Genomic DNA, 13222 nt, shown 5'->3' on the forward strand with positions numbered 1-13222 from the left:
TTACTAATGTAACTGCTACCTACGTAACAGGCCAATTTGAAAGTCGTCAATCATCATTGTTTTACCAATTGTACTGTCATGTGTTAAAAATTTTTCTCTCCAATTTACATATATTGCATATTATATATAAAAATAAAACCCTAACATAGATGATAGAGTTGATAAATAAATCACTTTATGGGTAGGCCTATCATAATCCCACTTTACTTGACTTCAGTAAGTTACGAGTTATGGTTCTTGTAGAAAAACCGCCAGCTTAATCATTTAATGGTTTGTAAATAAAGACGCATACGCATAGAGAACAGTCAGAACACAATGTATCTGTACTGAGCTACTGACTGTACACATTTCTTGTAGGTACAACAGTACACAAGCTCAATTTATAAGATCACAAAAATTCAATTATGTAACTTGTCCTGTCAATAATGACATCACAATACTGCCAATTTTATTTTGTTACTCTGGGGATTTATGGACAGATAAATATTAGCAGAAAATGCATTTGCTGTTACTTGAAATTATGTTCTTGCCTGCTGGCTAATTAACAAGTAGGATGACTACCTATGTTGTAGAGCAGCTAGGGTAAACGCGGTATATTCCGACATCGTAGGTAATTCTGTCATCTCTCCAGCTTTTCCTTTATATTAAGCTTTGTTTTAGTTCCAACTTCCATGCGTTCATTGATGGTTGAAATGGTGACGTCATACATTTGAAAATATGGCAACATTTTGTGACGTTTCATCGTTGCTGACGCGTAGTGAAGTGTTTTGAGAGTCATGTGAAGGCAACAGAACTTACGTAACGCATACGTTTTTTTTATAGTTTTTCATTTCTTGATGCATCCTTAATGTGTCGGAATATACCGCGTTTACCCAAGTTTATTTACTTTTTTACATAGGAAATCAAAAATCATTCCAAATTATAATTATGATTGCTTGCCGAGTGGCAAGACTAATGATTAATGAATAATATCATAAACTTCTTATTGCTCTCAATGCTCAACTAGGAAAAACACACAAGTTGTTACTTCAGTTGCCAGAAAATGAGCTTTGCAGAGAAAAGAGGCACAGGGCTTGAACCTGAGCCTGTTAACCAAAGAAGAGAAAATTTCCCTGCTACAAGGTGAGTTTATGCAAGAAAAAATTCTGCATTCATTTTTCCCAAAAATTTCTAGAATGTACCCTACCGATTATTAGCTTCACCATTTATTTTGATATTATTGACAATCTTTAAAGTAGAAACGTAGAAAGAATTGAAATTTTGTTATGCAATTGGCTAGCTAGCCTTGCTTGCACTTCAGCACTTGCAGGCTAGCATCCTTGCTTTGAGTTCTGATTTTCTTATTCTAATAGGCCTATTTGGCTAATTTTTTATACATTTAATGTTGATTTTCTATTATGTAAAGAATCTTTTGAGTTATAAAGTATTCTTTTTTATTTTCATTTGTATTCTGTAATCTGTTTAACGTGGCGTGGAATACCGTCAAACGGGGTAAAAAGGGACAGGTGGGGTTAATCGGAATGCACATCCCACATTTTGTAGAAATGTTGTAGCAGCTAAACTAATCAAAATATTGCAAAACTAAAAATGGTGGCATAAAGTCGTAAACTTCAACATTTTTACTATCTATTATGTATAAAGCTAGTCTAGAAATCAAACATTTACTATCTCTAAAAAATTGCTGAAAAAAGTGTGAAAAGTGCAATTTTTGAAAAGTACCTCTGCTAAGGTCTGGAGCAAAAAAAAAAAAAAAAGATTCGCCGTATTGAAAAATTTTACTTACATAAAAGTTGCACCCAGGTGTTGGCTTGAAAACTTAATTGATGGAATTTGCCTATCTTGTTCCAAAAAAAAAAATGGCAGCCATTTCCGCATGGTGGGGCTGCTCGGGACACCCCCCCCCGGGGAAATTAGGGACACCCTTAAAAATGTATTTACAGTAAAACCTCAGTTAGCAAATATTCCAGTTAACAAAAAAAATTTATTAACAACAAAGAATTTTGATTACATTTACCTTGCTCAGTGAAAAAAAATTCACTTATTGAAAAATTAGTGCATCATTGGTCGTCACAAAATTGTACATAGAATGCTATATATAGAATTGTGCACCGGGCATCATAGAATGAAAAGTAATTGACCTAAACTATGATTTATTTCTCCAAAACATATGATGATTGTCACTAAAACATTATTTTCTGTTTCAGGTATGTTTTTCACGATCTTTTTTGTTATAGTGAAATCACTTGACTCAATTAAAATTGTGCAAAATTACAAACCATCCTGTAAGCTTACAGATACAGAAGAAATGCTACATGGCTGCTGATATGAAGCTTGAAGTGGACAAGGTCATTGTCAATGCTCAATGGCATGTCCATGGATACAGTAATATCACATTAATAATACGGTAATCAATGAATATGGTAATATAATATCAATAAAGGAAAAACAAGCATGCTTCAAATGTTTCAAATTAACTTTTATTGCAAGTGTCCCAGATTACCCCATTACCAGGGGTAAATTGGGACGGTTTCTTTTGCGTCTGGCACCTTAATAATAGCATATGGAATTTTTTTGAAGATGCCATTGGATAGCCCTTGCAAAGAGCTATAAAATGAGTCTAAACTAGTTTCTGAAATGTTTCATGGTAAGAAGTTATTAAAAAATCGCTCAAAACCGTCCCTTTTTATACCGTTTGACAGTATATCTACCATTTTAGCCAGGACTAAAGTTTTCTCACCATTTGCAGCCACAAGATTCCTGCAAAATGAATTATCTCCTGTCTAATTGTTATTAAAAATTGGTCATTTGGAGTGGCAAGATTTCTTTCATAAGTAGGTAAATTTCAATCCAGCATTTTATCAATATTCTGATGAACACATTTTTTAAATCATGTTTTTTGTTAGCTATCTAAATTTTGTTCAGTATTGGTTGTTGTTCTTTCATGGTTGGTTAAGTTTCACAATCCTAACATACTTCACAGCGATGTCAGCAGAGAGGCCAACTTATCAACATGGGAAGTAAAAAGTATTGTTGGAGGTGAAGGAGGTGGGGGTGGAGGCCTCCAGTCACCATCTTCTCAACAGTTGAAAAGCCATGATAATAGTAAAAAATTACAATCTAACACTCCTACACAACACCTGGTTCATCCTACAAATCCTGTAAACAGTGCTGTCAGGAGCTCCATGTTGCCTGGTAAGAGATTCCTCAATTTACCACAAACTAAAGCTTTAATTTGTTTCAAAAATTATTTCTGTTATTTAGCACTCGCTTCCATTTTAACTAGAGATTTTATGGTACCATAAAATGGGGTAACTTAGACCACTTTTTTTTTTATAAATGATGCCATTTTTTTACTAGCTAAATTAAACTTTAATTGAAACATGCAAAATACAGGTCTATACTCTAGCTTCACTCACCATAAATTGCTGGCTCCTGCCTACAAATAGTTTTTGAGTTGTGGGGGTTTTTGTTAAAAAAACGAAAAGTGGTCTAAGTTACCCCGCCGGTCTAAGTTACCCCATTTTACGGTACTACTGTACCTTGTTTTAAATATGTTGAAAGTAATGGAGTGCAATATTGTGAGTGTGAGGCATGGAGTAATGGAGTGCAGTAATGGAGTGTGAGGCAATATTGACTACTGATCATTAGTGGAGAAATCTTAAACTTTTTAGTAGTATTTATTGTACTTATTTTGTTAATAATATTTATTTATTTATAGCAATTATTTGTGTATCATATTTATTAGTAATTATTGTGATTTATCAATTTCAAGCATTCATGACAGTTGAATTATCTGAAAAAGCACCAATGATCTCTCAGAAAATATCTCAAGTTTATTTTTTATAACTACTATGCCTGCAGGAACAATCTTGCAACCTTCCTACAGTGGCTGGAGTAGCATGCCTCCCCAACCATATAATCCAGCACTTGGCACCTATGGATACAATACCCAACTTGGGAATGAGTCGTAAGTAAATTTGTTCACTGTTAATGACTTGGTCAATTGCTTGGTAAAATTTCTGATTATTATTTTATGATAGACAGTATTGAATTATATATTGACGTTGATTTTCAATAGTATCATTGAGGTGTACATTATCCTGAGATTTATGTTTCTCTTACAGCATTCTGAACCAAATGTACCAGGGAACAAGCAGTTCTTTGAACTTGGTGAGCCTTGGTCTACAGTCTGTGGGCAACTTCACTGGGATCCTCAACCAGTTCTTTATGACCATCCAGAACACACTGTCATCTCTCATGAACCTCTCCATGCAGATGCACTTCATTAAAAACCAGTTTGCCCACGCCATGTCACTGTTTTCCCTCTACCGGGGAGTCAAGTGAGTCCTAGGCAACTCCAAAATTTTGTTGTTCTCAGATTTACTATATGTTTGCATTTTTCATGCAATTTACAGGTTCAAACCATACTTATATTAATTGCTTTACAATTCAAATTGCCTAACAATTCAACGTTGGATAATCATTGGTCTTGTTACTAAGAGGAGTGAAAAGAAAGCTACCATTGAATACATATTTCAATGCTGCTGTTGATAGGCCTGCCAACAAGATGTCATTTTATTTAACTTTTCTAAATATGGAACCAAAATTTCCTCCACTACTATTATTTTGCACCACAGTTGATGCAGTTTGCCTTATATTAAAAGGACAATTGTCATGAAATTCAATGTTATCCCAAATTTTTCGTTGTTGACTGACTTTAAGGGGAAAATGCTTATGAAAAAATAGCACTAACGCAATTGCGTACAATTTCAACATGTGTATTTACTTGATCCCTCAATTCCAACATGACCACTTTTCCCGTGTAATCTTCAAATTCTTTGCTAAATCTCTCACTTGAAGAATATATTTACATTTTGTCTTCTATTCCCATTTAAGTGATGTAAAAAGAGATCAATATGTTAAGTTGATTTTTTTTTATTACTTCGTATATTTCATTGGCCCATCATTATAGAGGACCCATTTTTGTGAATTTTGTATTTATTTAGGGCTAAAATGATACAATGTAGCATGTAGGTAGGCATGAAACAAAGGCTATATTGTGCAGGTGGCTGGTGCTGAAGCTGTTATGTGCTGTGGAGGGCCAAAATGATACAATGTATCATGCAGATAGTCGTGAAACAAAGACTTTTTGTGCTGAAGCTGTTATGTGCTGTGGAGGGCTAAAATGATACAATGTATCATGCAGATAGTCGTGAAACAAAGACTTTTTGTGCTAAAGCTGTTATGTGCTGTGGAGGGCTAATATGATACAATAATTTATGTGGACGGGCATGAAACGAAGGCTATATTGTGCAGGTGGCTGGTGCTGAGGCTGCTGAGAGCGCTGGGGCTGAGCAGCGAGAGCGACGTGGAACGCGCGTGGCGAGAGGCTCAGGCATCCATGCAGCCTACGGTGACAGGTGTCTCAACAGGGTATACATGTTTAAATATTTCATGCTGTTGTGTTTGGTGGACATGTTTAAAGTAGGAATTTCATGCTGATAAGTTAAAATGAGAGATTGAGAGGAAATATTCTTGAGAGCCACAGTTATGCATTAATGTTTGCTAAAAATAGGTTTCTTGTGACGAAACACCACGAAAATGTTTTTTATTTTTTTAACACAATTGATTGACTTGGAGGACATCAAATTCAACTGAGTATCTAAAATGGAACGTCTCGTAACATTAAGCAAGACGGTCTGTGCTACGAATGCAAACAAATTCATAAGTATGAGAAAATATGATTTGCACACGCTTGCTCAGTAGGTAGGTTTGTTGGACTCTTCACAAAATTCCATTGCACTACGAAACCAATTTATCAATGAGGAATAATGAGCACAGTAGCTAGAATATACTCTAAACTGCCTACTATCTGTAAAGTTTTATTTTAGACTGTCAGTACTTCCAACTTTAGCGGCAGGTTGTAATGGGTTGCATCATGCAAAAACTATTTTATAGCCAAATTTTGAACGATTGCCTGCAACGCAGATATGGACTCTCTTCTCGTGAAAATCTGGATATTTTCGTAATTTAAAAACATCCGGTATCAAATTTTTTTACGTAATAGTCTCGTTAAACACAAGTAAACTTCATGAACCCCGATTGAACTTATGAGATGTAATTTTGCACTGGCCTCCTCCACGAACATTATCACTAACGTGACAAGACGTCACACAACTCTGGCCACCAACTATATCATTAAAGCTTGTACGACGTAATACATCTCTCGTCACCAACGTTATCATTAACGCTTGTACGACGTATTACATCTCTGTCCACCAACGTTATCATTAACGCTTGTATGACGTAATACCTACATCTCTGTCCACCAACGTTATCATTAACGCTTGTATGACGTAATACATCTCTGTCCACCAACGTTATCATTAACGCTTGTATGACGTAATACATCTATGGCCACCTACGCTAGCATTACCTTCATTGGGATTGAGCATGTAATAGGGTGAAGCTCGGACATGAATGAGCGCACATCTTGTTTCCTATGGATAGATGCGCCATCTTTACTTTATTGCTTGTTGTTCCAGGTGAGACGTGGCGGCCGTGGCGTAAGGTGCTGCTCACGACGCTCTTTGTCACCGTGCCAACGCTCATCATTTACATCATGGACGTGAGTTGATAAAACCAAATTACCGAGATTCATTTCAAATGATGTTCTGTCATTTTTCACTATAATAATATAATAATAGCGGTTTCAGCGTTTAGTAGGCCGTAGGCCTGTCGCCGATTCTTAACATCGCAGAACATTCACAGCATTTTGAGGTCTCGAACTCGCAACTCACTGCTACGATTCTGCTTTGCTTAACCGCCCGGCCTCCTTGCCGATCCTGACCAGAAACTGGCGCACAGAGCTGGGATCGAACCCGCGCCTCGCTGCGCCAATCTCGGTACTCTGAACTTTAACCACTGGGCCACCCTGCCCACTACACTCTTCTTCTTGGAGGAAATTTATTCTTTACGCTAGTTCCGTATGTAGGTCGAATTTTTTGAGTAGTAGTCGATTGCCTATGAGCGTGAATATTTTGGCATCAATGTCTGCATTTTGTATGTGAACTTAGTCCGTCATTTTCGTCCGGCGTCCATTCGTATACTTCGCTTCACACAAGTTGTCTAGCGCTCAGAGTGTTGGCTCATTAATCAAATGTCTAACTTTCACTGAACTCTATAAAAGAATTTACCACTAACTTACTTTCAACTTTTTTTGTTGTTGAATTTACTTCAGATTTGTTCCGTCATTTCTTTTGATCTTCTGACCACCTTTGAGTCACTGCTTTTCATAATTCCTACTTTAATGTCATCCCGTCTGGCTTTAACGTTCAATTTGTGTGTTGTTAATTTTTGTGATATTAGGACTGATTTCTTCTTCTCAATAATAATAACATATAATAACGAGCCGGAAATTTCATGCTCATATTAAAACTTCTTATTGTATACAAAATCTGAACTTGTATGTGACCACTTGACTTGTTGTCAGGCGTTGAACTCGCCACCTCCTCGGAGAGACAACACCAACGATCCACGCACCAGCAACGTGCCTCCCGGTGCTCAGCCTGCAGCTGCAGATGGTAACTTTACTTCGTGATGTCTATAAATGCTCATCATTCGATAAACATCAGTGAACAGAATCATATTTTGTTGTTCTCACATAACGAAATTATAGCCCCATTTTATCGTGTCATGCTAGAGAGCCTGCCGCCGTCTTCAACCGTTGGGTTTTTTAATAGGTTATGCCGCTGCTAAAATTTTATTGCACTGCTAAACTGATGAATGCTTGGAGCAAAATACCACTTAATGAAATAGAATATAGTTCATTCTTTCATAATTATTATTGTTAGATACGCAGCTAGGTAAGTTCACACTTGCTTCTCTACTGGTGAGTTGATGCCTCTGAACATTGTAGCGAACTTCAACGATGCTTGAATTCTTCGTCTTCTGTTGTAAGTGTTGACATTATTTTGCAGGGCAGTGGTCAGCAACGCAGTCGGGACCTTTTTCTGGATACGGTAACAGCTTTCCCTACTCTTCATACAGCCTGGGTGCACCTCATTCCGTCAACGGCTCAGCTTATCCCTTCGGCGCCACCTCTTCGTACGGCTACAACCCGCCCTTCTCTGGCTCTTCTTATGGATATAATACATCAGGCAATCAATTCAATCAAATAGGCACACCGAATGCATATGGAGGCTATGGAAATGCAATGAACTACGGCTCGTACGGCAACTATGATGGTGTGTACAATCGATACAATTACAACGGAAGTGACACTTATCCTTTCTCTTTGGGCTATGGAGCTGGGCAAGTGACACGTCCCTCGGCGCCTCCTCTACTTCATCAGCAATTAGGCTCTATGAATTCAGGACTTCAGCAATCGGTACCTTTCGTTTCAAATGCCAACTTAACTTCGCAAGTTCTGAGTGAAGACCAGAGAAAGGAAGAAGCGTCTGGAGGGCTTGGAGGTGTCCAAGAAACCGTGCCTTAAGAATATAATTTCCCTTTAGCTACAGCGCAGGATCGCTTCTTACGCATTAATTTTAATAACGCGTTGAATATCAACATTTTAACTTGGATTTTTGGTACTTATACGCTGCGAACTTGGCAAGACATTCCTATTCCATTCGTCATTCGAAAATGTGTACCCTCGCTCAATAACTATTATTAGGGTACGTTAGTTTATGCCAACAAAAACTAATAGCTCGATTTGCTTTTTCATTAATTGCCCTGAAAAGCACTAAGCTCTCTTCATGTGATACGGGCAATTTCAAATATTTGTCAATTCACTTGAGAACTGATGGCCAACTAAGACGCAGCTGAATTTTAAAGGGAAGATCCGGTTAAGCAATATAGCGTCAGCTGGATAGCAAATTGAGACAAAGGCTCAGCTAATTTATTCTTAGACAATCGTCAGCTTGTGTTTTGGGATGGTTTCTGTGATATTTTACTTTGTTATCGTAGTACCTGTTGTAATAATAATAATATATACCTGTGGGAAAGGATTATTGGTTTCCATAATTTAAGACTGTGTCCATGTGCCAATTGTAACGATTACGACATAATTCTGTAGTCAAGACTCTAGAAATTGCTATCTTCATTGGTCACTTATTTGCTTGAAATTCAACATCAAAAACATTTGCATTCCCAAGGTTCTATTGTTGCCAATATGATACATAGTCAAGCATCAGCTTAATTTTATTCTACCAGAAACTACACATGATACTGAAGTGTACATGACATTGACAGCATAAGTGATTTACCGCTATTGTTTGCGGCTCTCTGCTACAATATTTCCAGTCACTGTATTGTTCTGGATGTTACCGTCGCAAGTGAAACCAAAGGTGACTCATACATATAAAGCTTTATTGAAGAACGCAATTTTCAAAAACAAATTTCACGGCTGTTACGGAAAATGGTATTTAAACGAGATATTATACGTTATAATGGTGAAATAGTATTATTTACAAAATTTAACTGTCCACCGACAATAATAGCCCTACGAATGTGACTAATTACACTGTATTCTTTGCATTGCACTTACAAAGGAACCTAATAGTTCTCAAACGCTTGATTCTCAAAAATCTGAGGCAGCTGACATGTTCCAGATGTGCAACAAATTAATGTAAACATCTAATTGAATTTGACCAGTGCCAATGTGGTGGAAAATGAAATTCCAAGCAAAAAGATGATGATCAGTAGCCGTCTACTCTTGACTGCACTGGGTAGCGATCTTCTTTGTTGAGCTCCCCAGCGGCAACCTGCCGCTTGCGCTCCCGCTCCATTGCCTTGTGTCGGTTCCACTGCAAACAACATTATAGTTAATTTCGAGGAATATGCAAACATCCAACTTAATTTTTATTGTAACTTGTATTCACGATGTTTTTTCATGATATTTTTTGGTACCTCAACGGTGTAGATAGATTTGTCCAATTGCCATCTCAAGTGAGACAACTTGTTTAATCATCGACTAAAAGTTAGTAAAACTGATTTTGATGAACTTCCTATTTAGCTAAGAAATGTTTCAAAATAAGAAACGTATGAAGGTAAAATGATGTCTAATTATTAGGAAAGAAACAAAAACCATTATTCAAAAGCAATACAAATTTTGCAGACCATTTCCCACCTCATGACATAGCCAACATGAGGTAAGATCTTATCTTTCAAACTTTCCAATTAAGAGAGAAGCAGTCATCAATAATTACGCTCACAACATACAGTAAAGATAACTAACTAAGATTAGCCAACACATTATCAATGGATACAGAATTAATGCTGCACTAACTTCTTAAGTCATTTAGTTTAGAAAGACATTCGTTCTACTGACTGCCACAAAAATGAAATACATTTAGATACAAAAAAAAAAAACATTTCATAAAAACAATTTTGGGCATGAAATGATATTTACAGATTAAAATGAAAGATGTCAAGTCAAATCTTACAGCAAGAAACTAATAACAAAGGTACTCACAGCTTTGGTAGACAACATGCACTCTGCGAGGTCATCAAAATAATCTTTACATTTTGCTTCAGCTTGGCCAATACCATAGGCTTCAACACACTCAACCATCCTCATTTCAAAGTCACAGCATGTGGTGCCAGACTGATGGGTGAACATGTGTGCACCCAAATCAGTGAGGGGTGTGCGAATAAAGGGATGAAATTTAGTAAGAACCATAACTGCTCTGAAATAGATGAAAAAATTGGACTTTTTTAAATGGTACTCAGAAAGGTTTGATCAGAAAATCTCTAGACAATCAATCAAATTGGAGAGTTAAAAAAATCGAAATGCTTAGCTTATTTTCATCTGAAATAACCTAGCATTCATGCCAAAGAATAAGTTATGGCATGAGCTCTAGCTTTTGCAGCTGAGATATTTCAGGAATATATCTTTTGCTTGAAGCCCAAGCTGAAGATAACAATAATATAATAATAGCCATTTCAGCATTTATTAGGTTGTAGGCCTGTCGCTGATTCTTAACATTGCTGAACATTTACAAGTTGTTGTAGTCTTGACCTCACAACTCTCTGTTCTAAATTTGCTTAACCGCCCGGCCTCCTCGTCGATTCTGACCAGAAACTGGCGTACAGAGCAGTGATTGAACCCTCACCTCTCAGCTCCAATCCTGGTACTCTGAACTGTAACCACTAGGCCACCCTGCCCTTGCTTGAAGATGGTAGTTCTTGGAGTAATATATATTGGAGTATCATACATGTATGGTAGCACCACAAATATGACAGAATACATCTATTTTTTAAAAAGTTTATCAGTTTATAATGATTATATAAGAAATAAGTGATACTTCCCAAGAAACTTGTGTCTGAGCATAAACTATTTTTATCTCTGCTGCTGCAACTTTTTCAAATGAACTGCAACTCACAAATGAGCTAGTTTGATACCAAGTTGCATTGAAATTTGCTAGTGCACAAACAAAAATTTTAAATTTAGTTGCTATTTTAATTACAAGAAATCTTATGAAACAATTCATCTTCCCATGTAGGCTGCTAACAAGATGCTAAAACAGTTGGAACTATCTATAAATTTTTGTAAGAAATTCAACATTTTTGTGGTTGAAGAAGCCTAAGTTCTACCTTGATACCCATCCCTGATGTTTGTTTAGGGCTATTGCAACAGCCACGCTGAAGCACAACCTTTGATCCCAAATCCCAATTATATGCTGTCAACCCACAACTGCGAAAAATGAACTGCTTCCCAAGACCCAAACTTTTTGCTTCTCATCTCTGTACTACCACTATGTACCAGTGGATCATACAGATAAGGCTGCACTTTCTAACTTTTTTTGCACTATTAACACTAAATTTATTCATGTTTTATTTTATACTTGATGCAAAAATGAAAGCAATAGCATTTTCAGGTTAAAAAATGTCAAGGGCTTCATGCAGAGAACAGTAGAATAATGCTGTAGCTGAACACTAAACAGGCCCTATATATTCATAATGCAAAGGAAGCGCTGAGATTCTAAATACAATATACAAGAAATAAAAGAAAATATACATACACAATACAAAATATAGGTGATGATTATATACACAATGATTGAGTGGATCCATAAATCAATTCATCCAATATTTAATTGGATCTACTGGTTGGATCAAACTAGTTGATGGTGCAAAACAAAGCTGTGAATGTCTTTTAGAGGGGTTTTATCAGTTTTATCAGATACTTGGGGCCTTTTAAAGATTCCTGAAATTTGGAAGGCATGTACAAAAAACTATTTTTTTTTTGTGTACCATCTTTTTAAAAAATATGGATATCAACAAAACTTTTTTGCTGCACAGCCTGCACTCTATGATTAAACTGACAAATGCGGTTCATACTGTCATAGAAATAAATATCTTGGAGAAAAATATTGGGTGGTTATAAATAGCGATTCTTTTGTTAATAACTCTTTCATTTACAGACAGATAACTTTGAAACTTGGTACACATGTGTAAAACAGAAATCTAAGACTTTTTTGTTCATGTAATTTCTTTGGAAAAATGAAAGAGAAGATGAAATTCTTGAAGAACAGCCAAAAAGGGGTAAGGTACTGGAGAAATCTATCTCCTCCTAGGATATTCAAGCTACAACATTGAGACAATCATTTGATGCGTAAAGAACATATCTATCAATAGATGCAGGCTTTTTTCAAAATTCTCATTTTTGTGGGTGGGGGGGGTCATTTTTTGTCAATTTTTCGATTGCCCCACTCCCCCATTTGGAAAATATAATCCTAACTATAACGAAATTACACAAAAGCTACCACCATTCTCTAGATATTTTCTTTCCCAATCAAATGGTACATCTCTCAATGATGTAGCTTGAAAACTGTAGGAGATAGGTTTGTAGTGAGAGCAGGTGCATGTTTTCAGGACAGCCAACAGACCTCCCACTGGGTTACTGCACTCTAAATATTGGGATTTATTGTAGCTAGTACAATAAAGATAGTCAGTCAGAGATGCACAGAATAATTGCATGAACACATTCCCCCATGATAGCTTGGGGGTGACTGAAGCTATACCCCAACAGAGCCACACTCAGGATGATGCATGTTTTTGGTGAAATTTCCCGTGCATTATGAGTTTATGGAAGCCATAGGATCACACAGCTGGCGCAAAATAATTAAATTTTTTCTATCTTTGTGCAGGTGTGGCACAATCCTGGCCATCAGTCTACGCCGCACAGGAGCAGTTCTTCAAGGAACAGACAAAATAC

General features: G+C 36.7%; 2 protein-coding genes across 2 annotated transcripts; one reads left to right on the top strand and one right to left on the bottom strand.

The window, feature by feature from the left end:
• Positions 1 to 905: 905 nt before the first annotated feature.
• Positions 906 to 9003, top strand: LOC108665496. The gene is made up of 8 exons (XM_018152251.2): positions 906 to 1122; positions 2981 to 3192; positions 3862 to 3967; positions 4125 to 4340; positions 5317 to 5420; positions 6546 to 6628; positions 7493 to 7583; positions 7980 to 9003. Exons 1-8 carry the CDS (start codon positions 1043 to 1045, stop codon positions 8495 to 8497), a joined length of 1410 nt encoding a protein of 469 aa, XP_018007740.1. The 5' UTR covers positions 906 to 1042; the 3' UTR covers positions 8498 to 9003.
• A 348-nt stretch (positions 9004 to 9351) lies between these two features.
• Positions 9352 to 10719, bottom strand: LOC108665497 (NADH dehydrogenase [ubiquinone] iron-sulfur protein 5). The gene is made up of 2 exons (XM_018152252.2): positions 10478 to 10719; positions 9352 to 9809 (listed from the first exon to the last, which is right to left on the bottom strand). Exons 1-2 carry the CDS (start codon positions 10682 to 10684, stop codon positions 9702 to 9704), a joined length of 315 nt encoding a protein of 104 aa, XP_018007741.1. The 5' UTR covers positions 10685 to 10719; the 3' UTR covers positions 9352 to 9701.
• Between the last annotated feature and the right edge of the window lie 2503 nt (positions 10720 to 13222).

The sequence above is a fragment of the Hyalella azteca genome, unplaced genomic scaffold (genome assembly GCF_000764305.2).
Source record: "Hyalella azteca isolate HAZT.00-mixed unplaced genomic scaffold, Hazt_2.0.2 contig8349, whole genome shotgun sequence".
NCBI classification, from domain to species: domain Eukaryota; kingdom Metazoa; phylum Arthropoda; class Malacostraca; order Amphipoda; family Hyalellidae; genus Hyalella; species Hyalella azteca.

Excerpts from the sequence above, each read along its gene's own strand:
- LOC108665496 (XM_018152251.2), top strand. The coding sequence starts at position 1,043 with ATGAGCTTTGCAGAGAAAAGAGGCACAGGGCTTGAACCTGAGCCTGTT. Across the intron at positions 3,968-4,124 it reads ACCCAACTTGGGAATGAGTC|CATTCTGAACCAAATGTACC; the intron begins GTAAGTAAATTT and ends TTTCTCTTACAG. Across the intron at positions 6,629-7,492 it reads TCATCATTTACATCATGGAC|GCGTTGAACTCGCCACCTCC; the intron begins GTGAGTTGATAA and ends ACTTGTTGTCAG.
- LOC108665497 (XM_018152252.2), bottom strand. The coding sequence starts at position 10,684 with ATGGTTCTTACTAAATTTCATCCCTTTATTCGCACACCCCTCACTGAT. Across the intron at positions 9,810-10,477 it reads GCATGTTGTCTACCAAAGCT|TGGAACCGACACAAGGCAAT; the intron begins GTGAGTACCTTT and ends TGTTGTTTGCAG.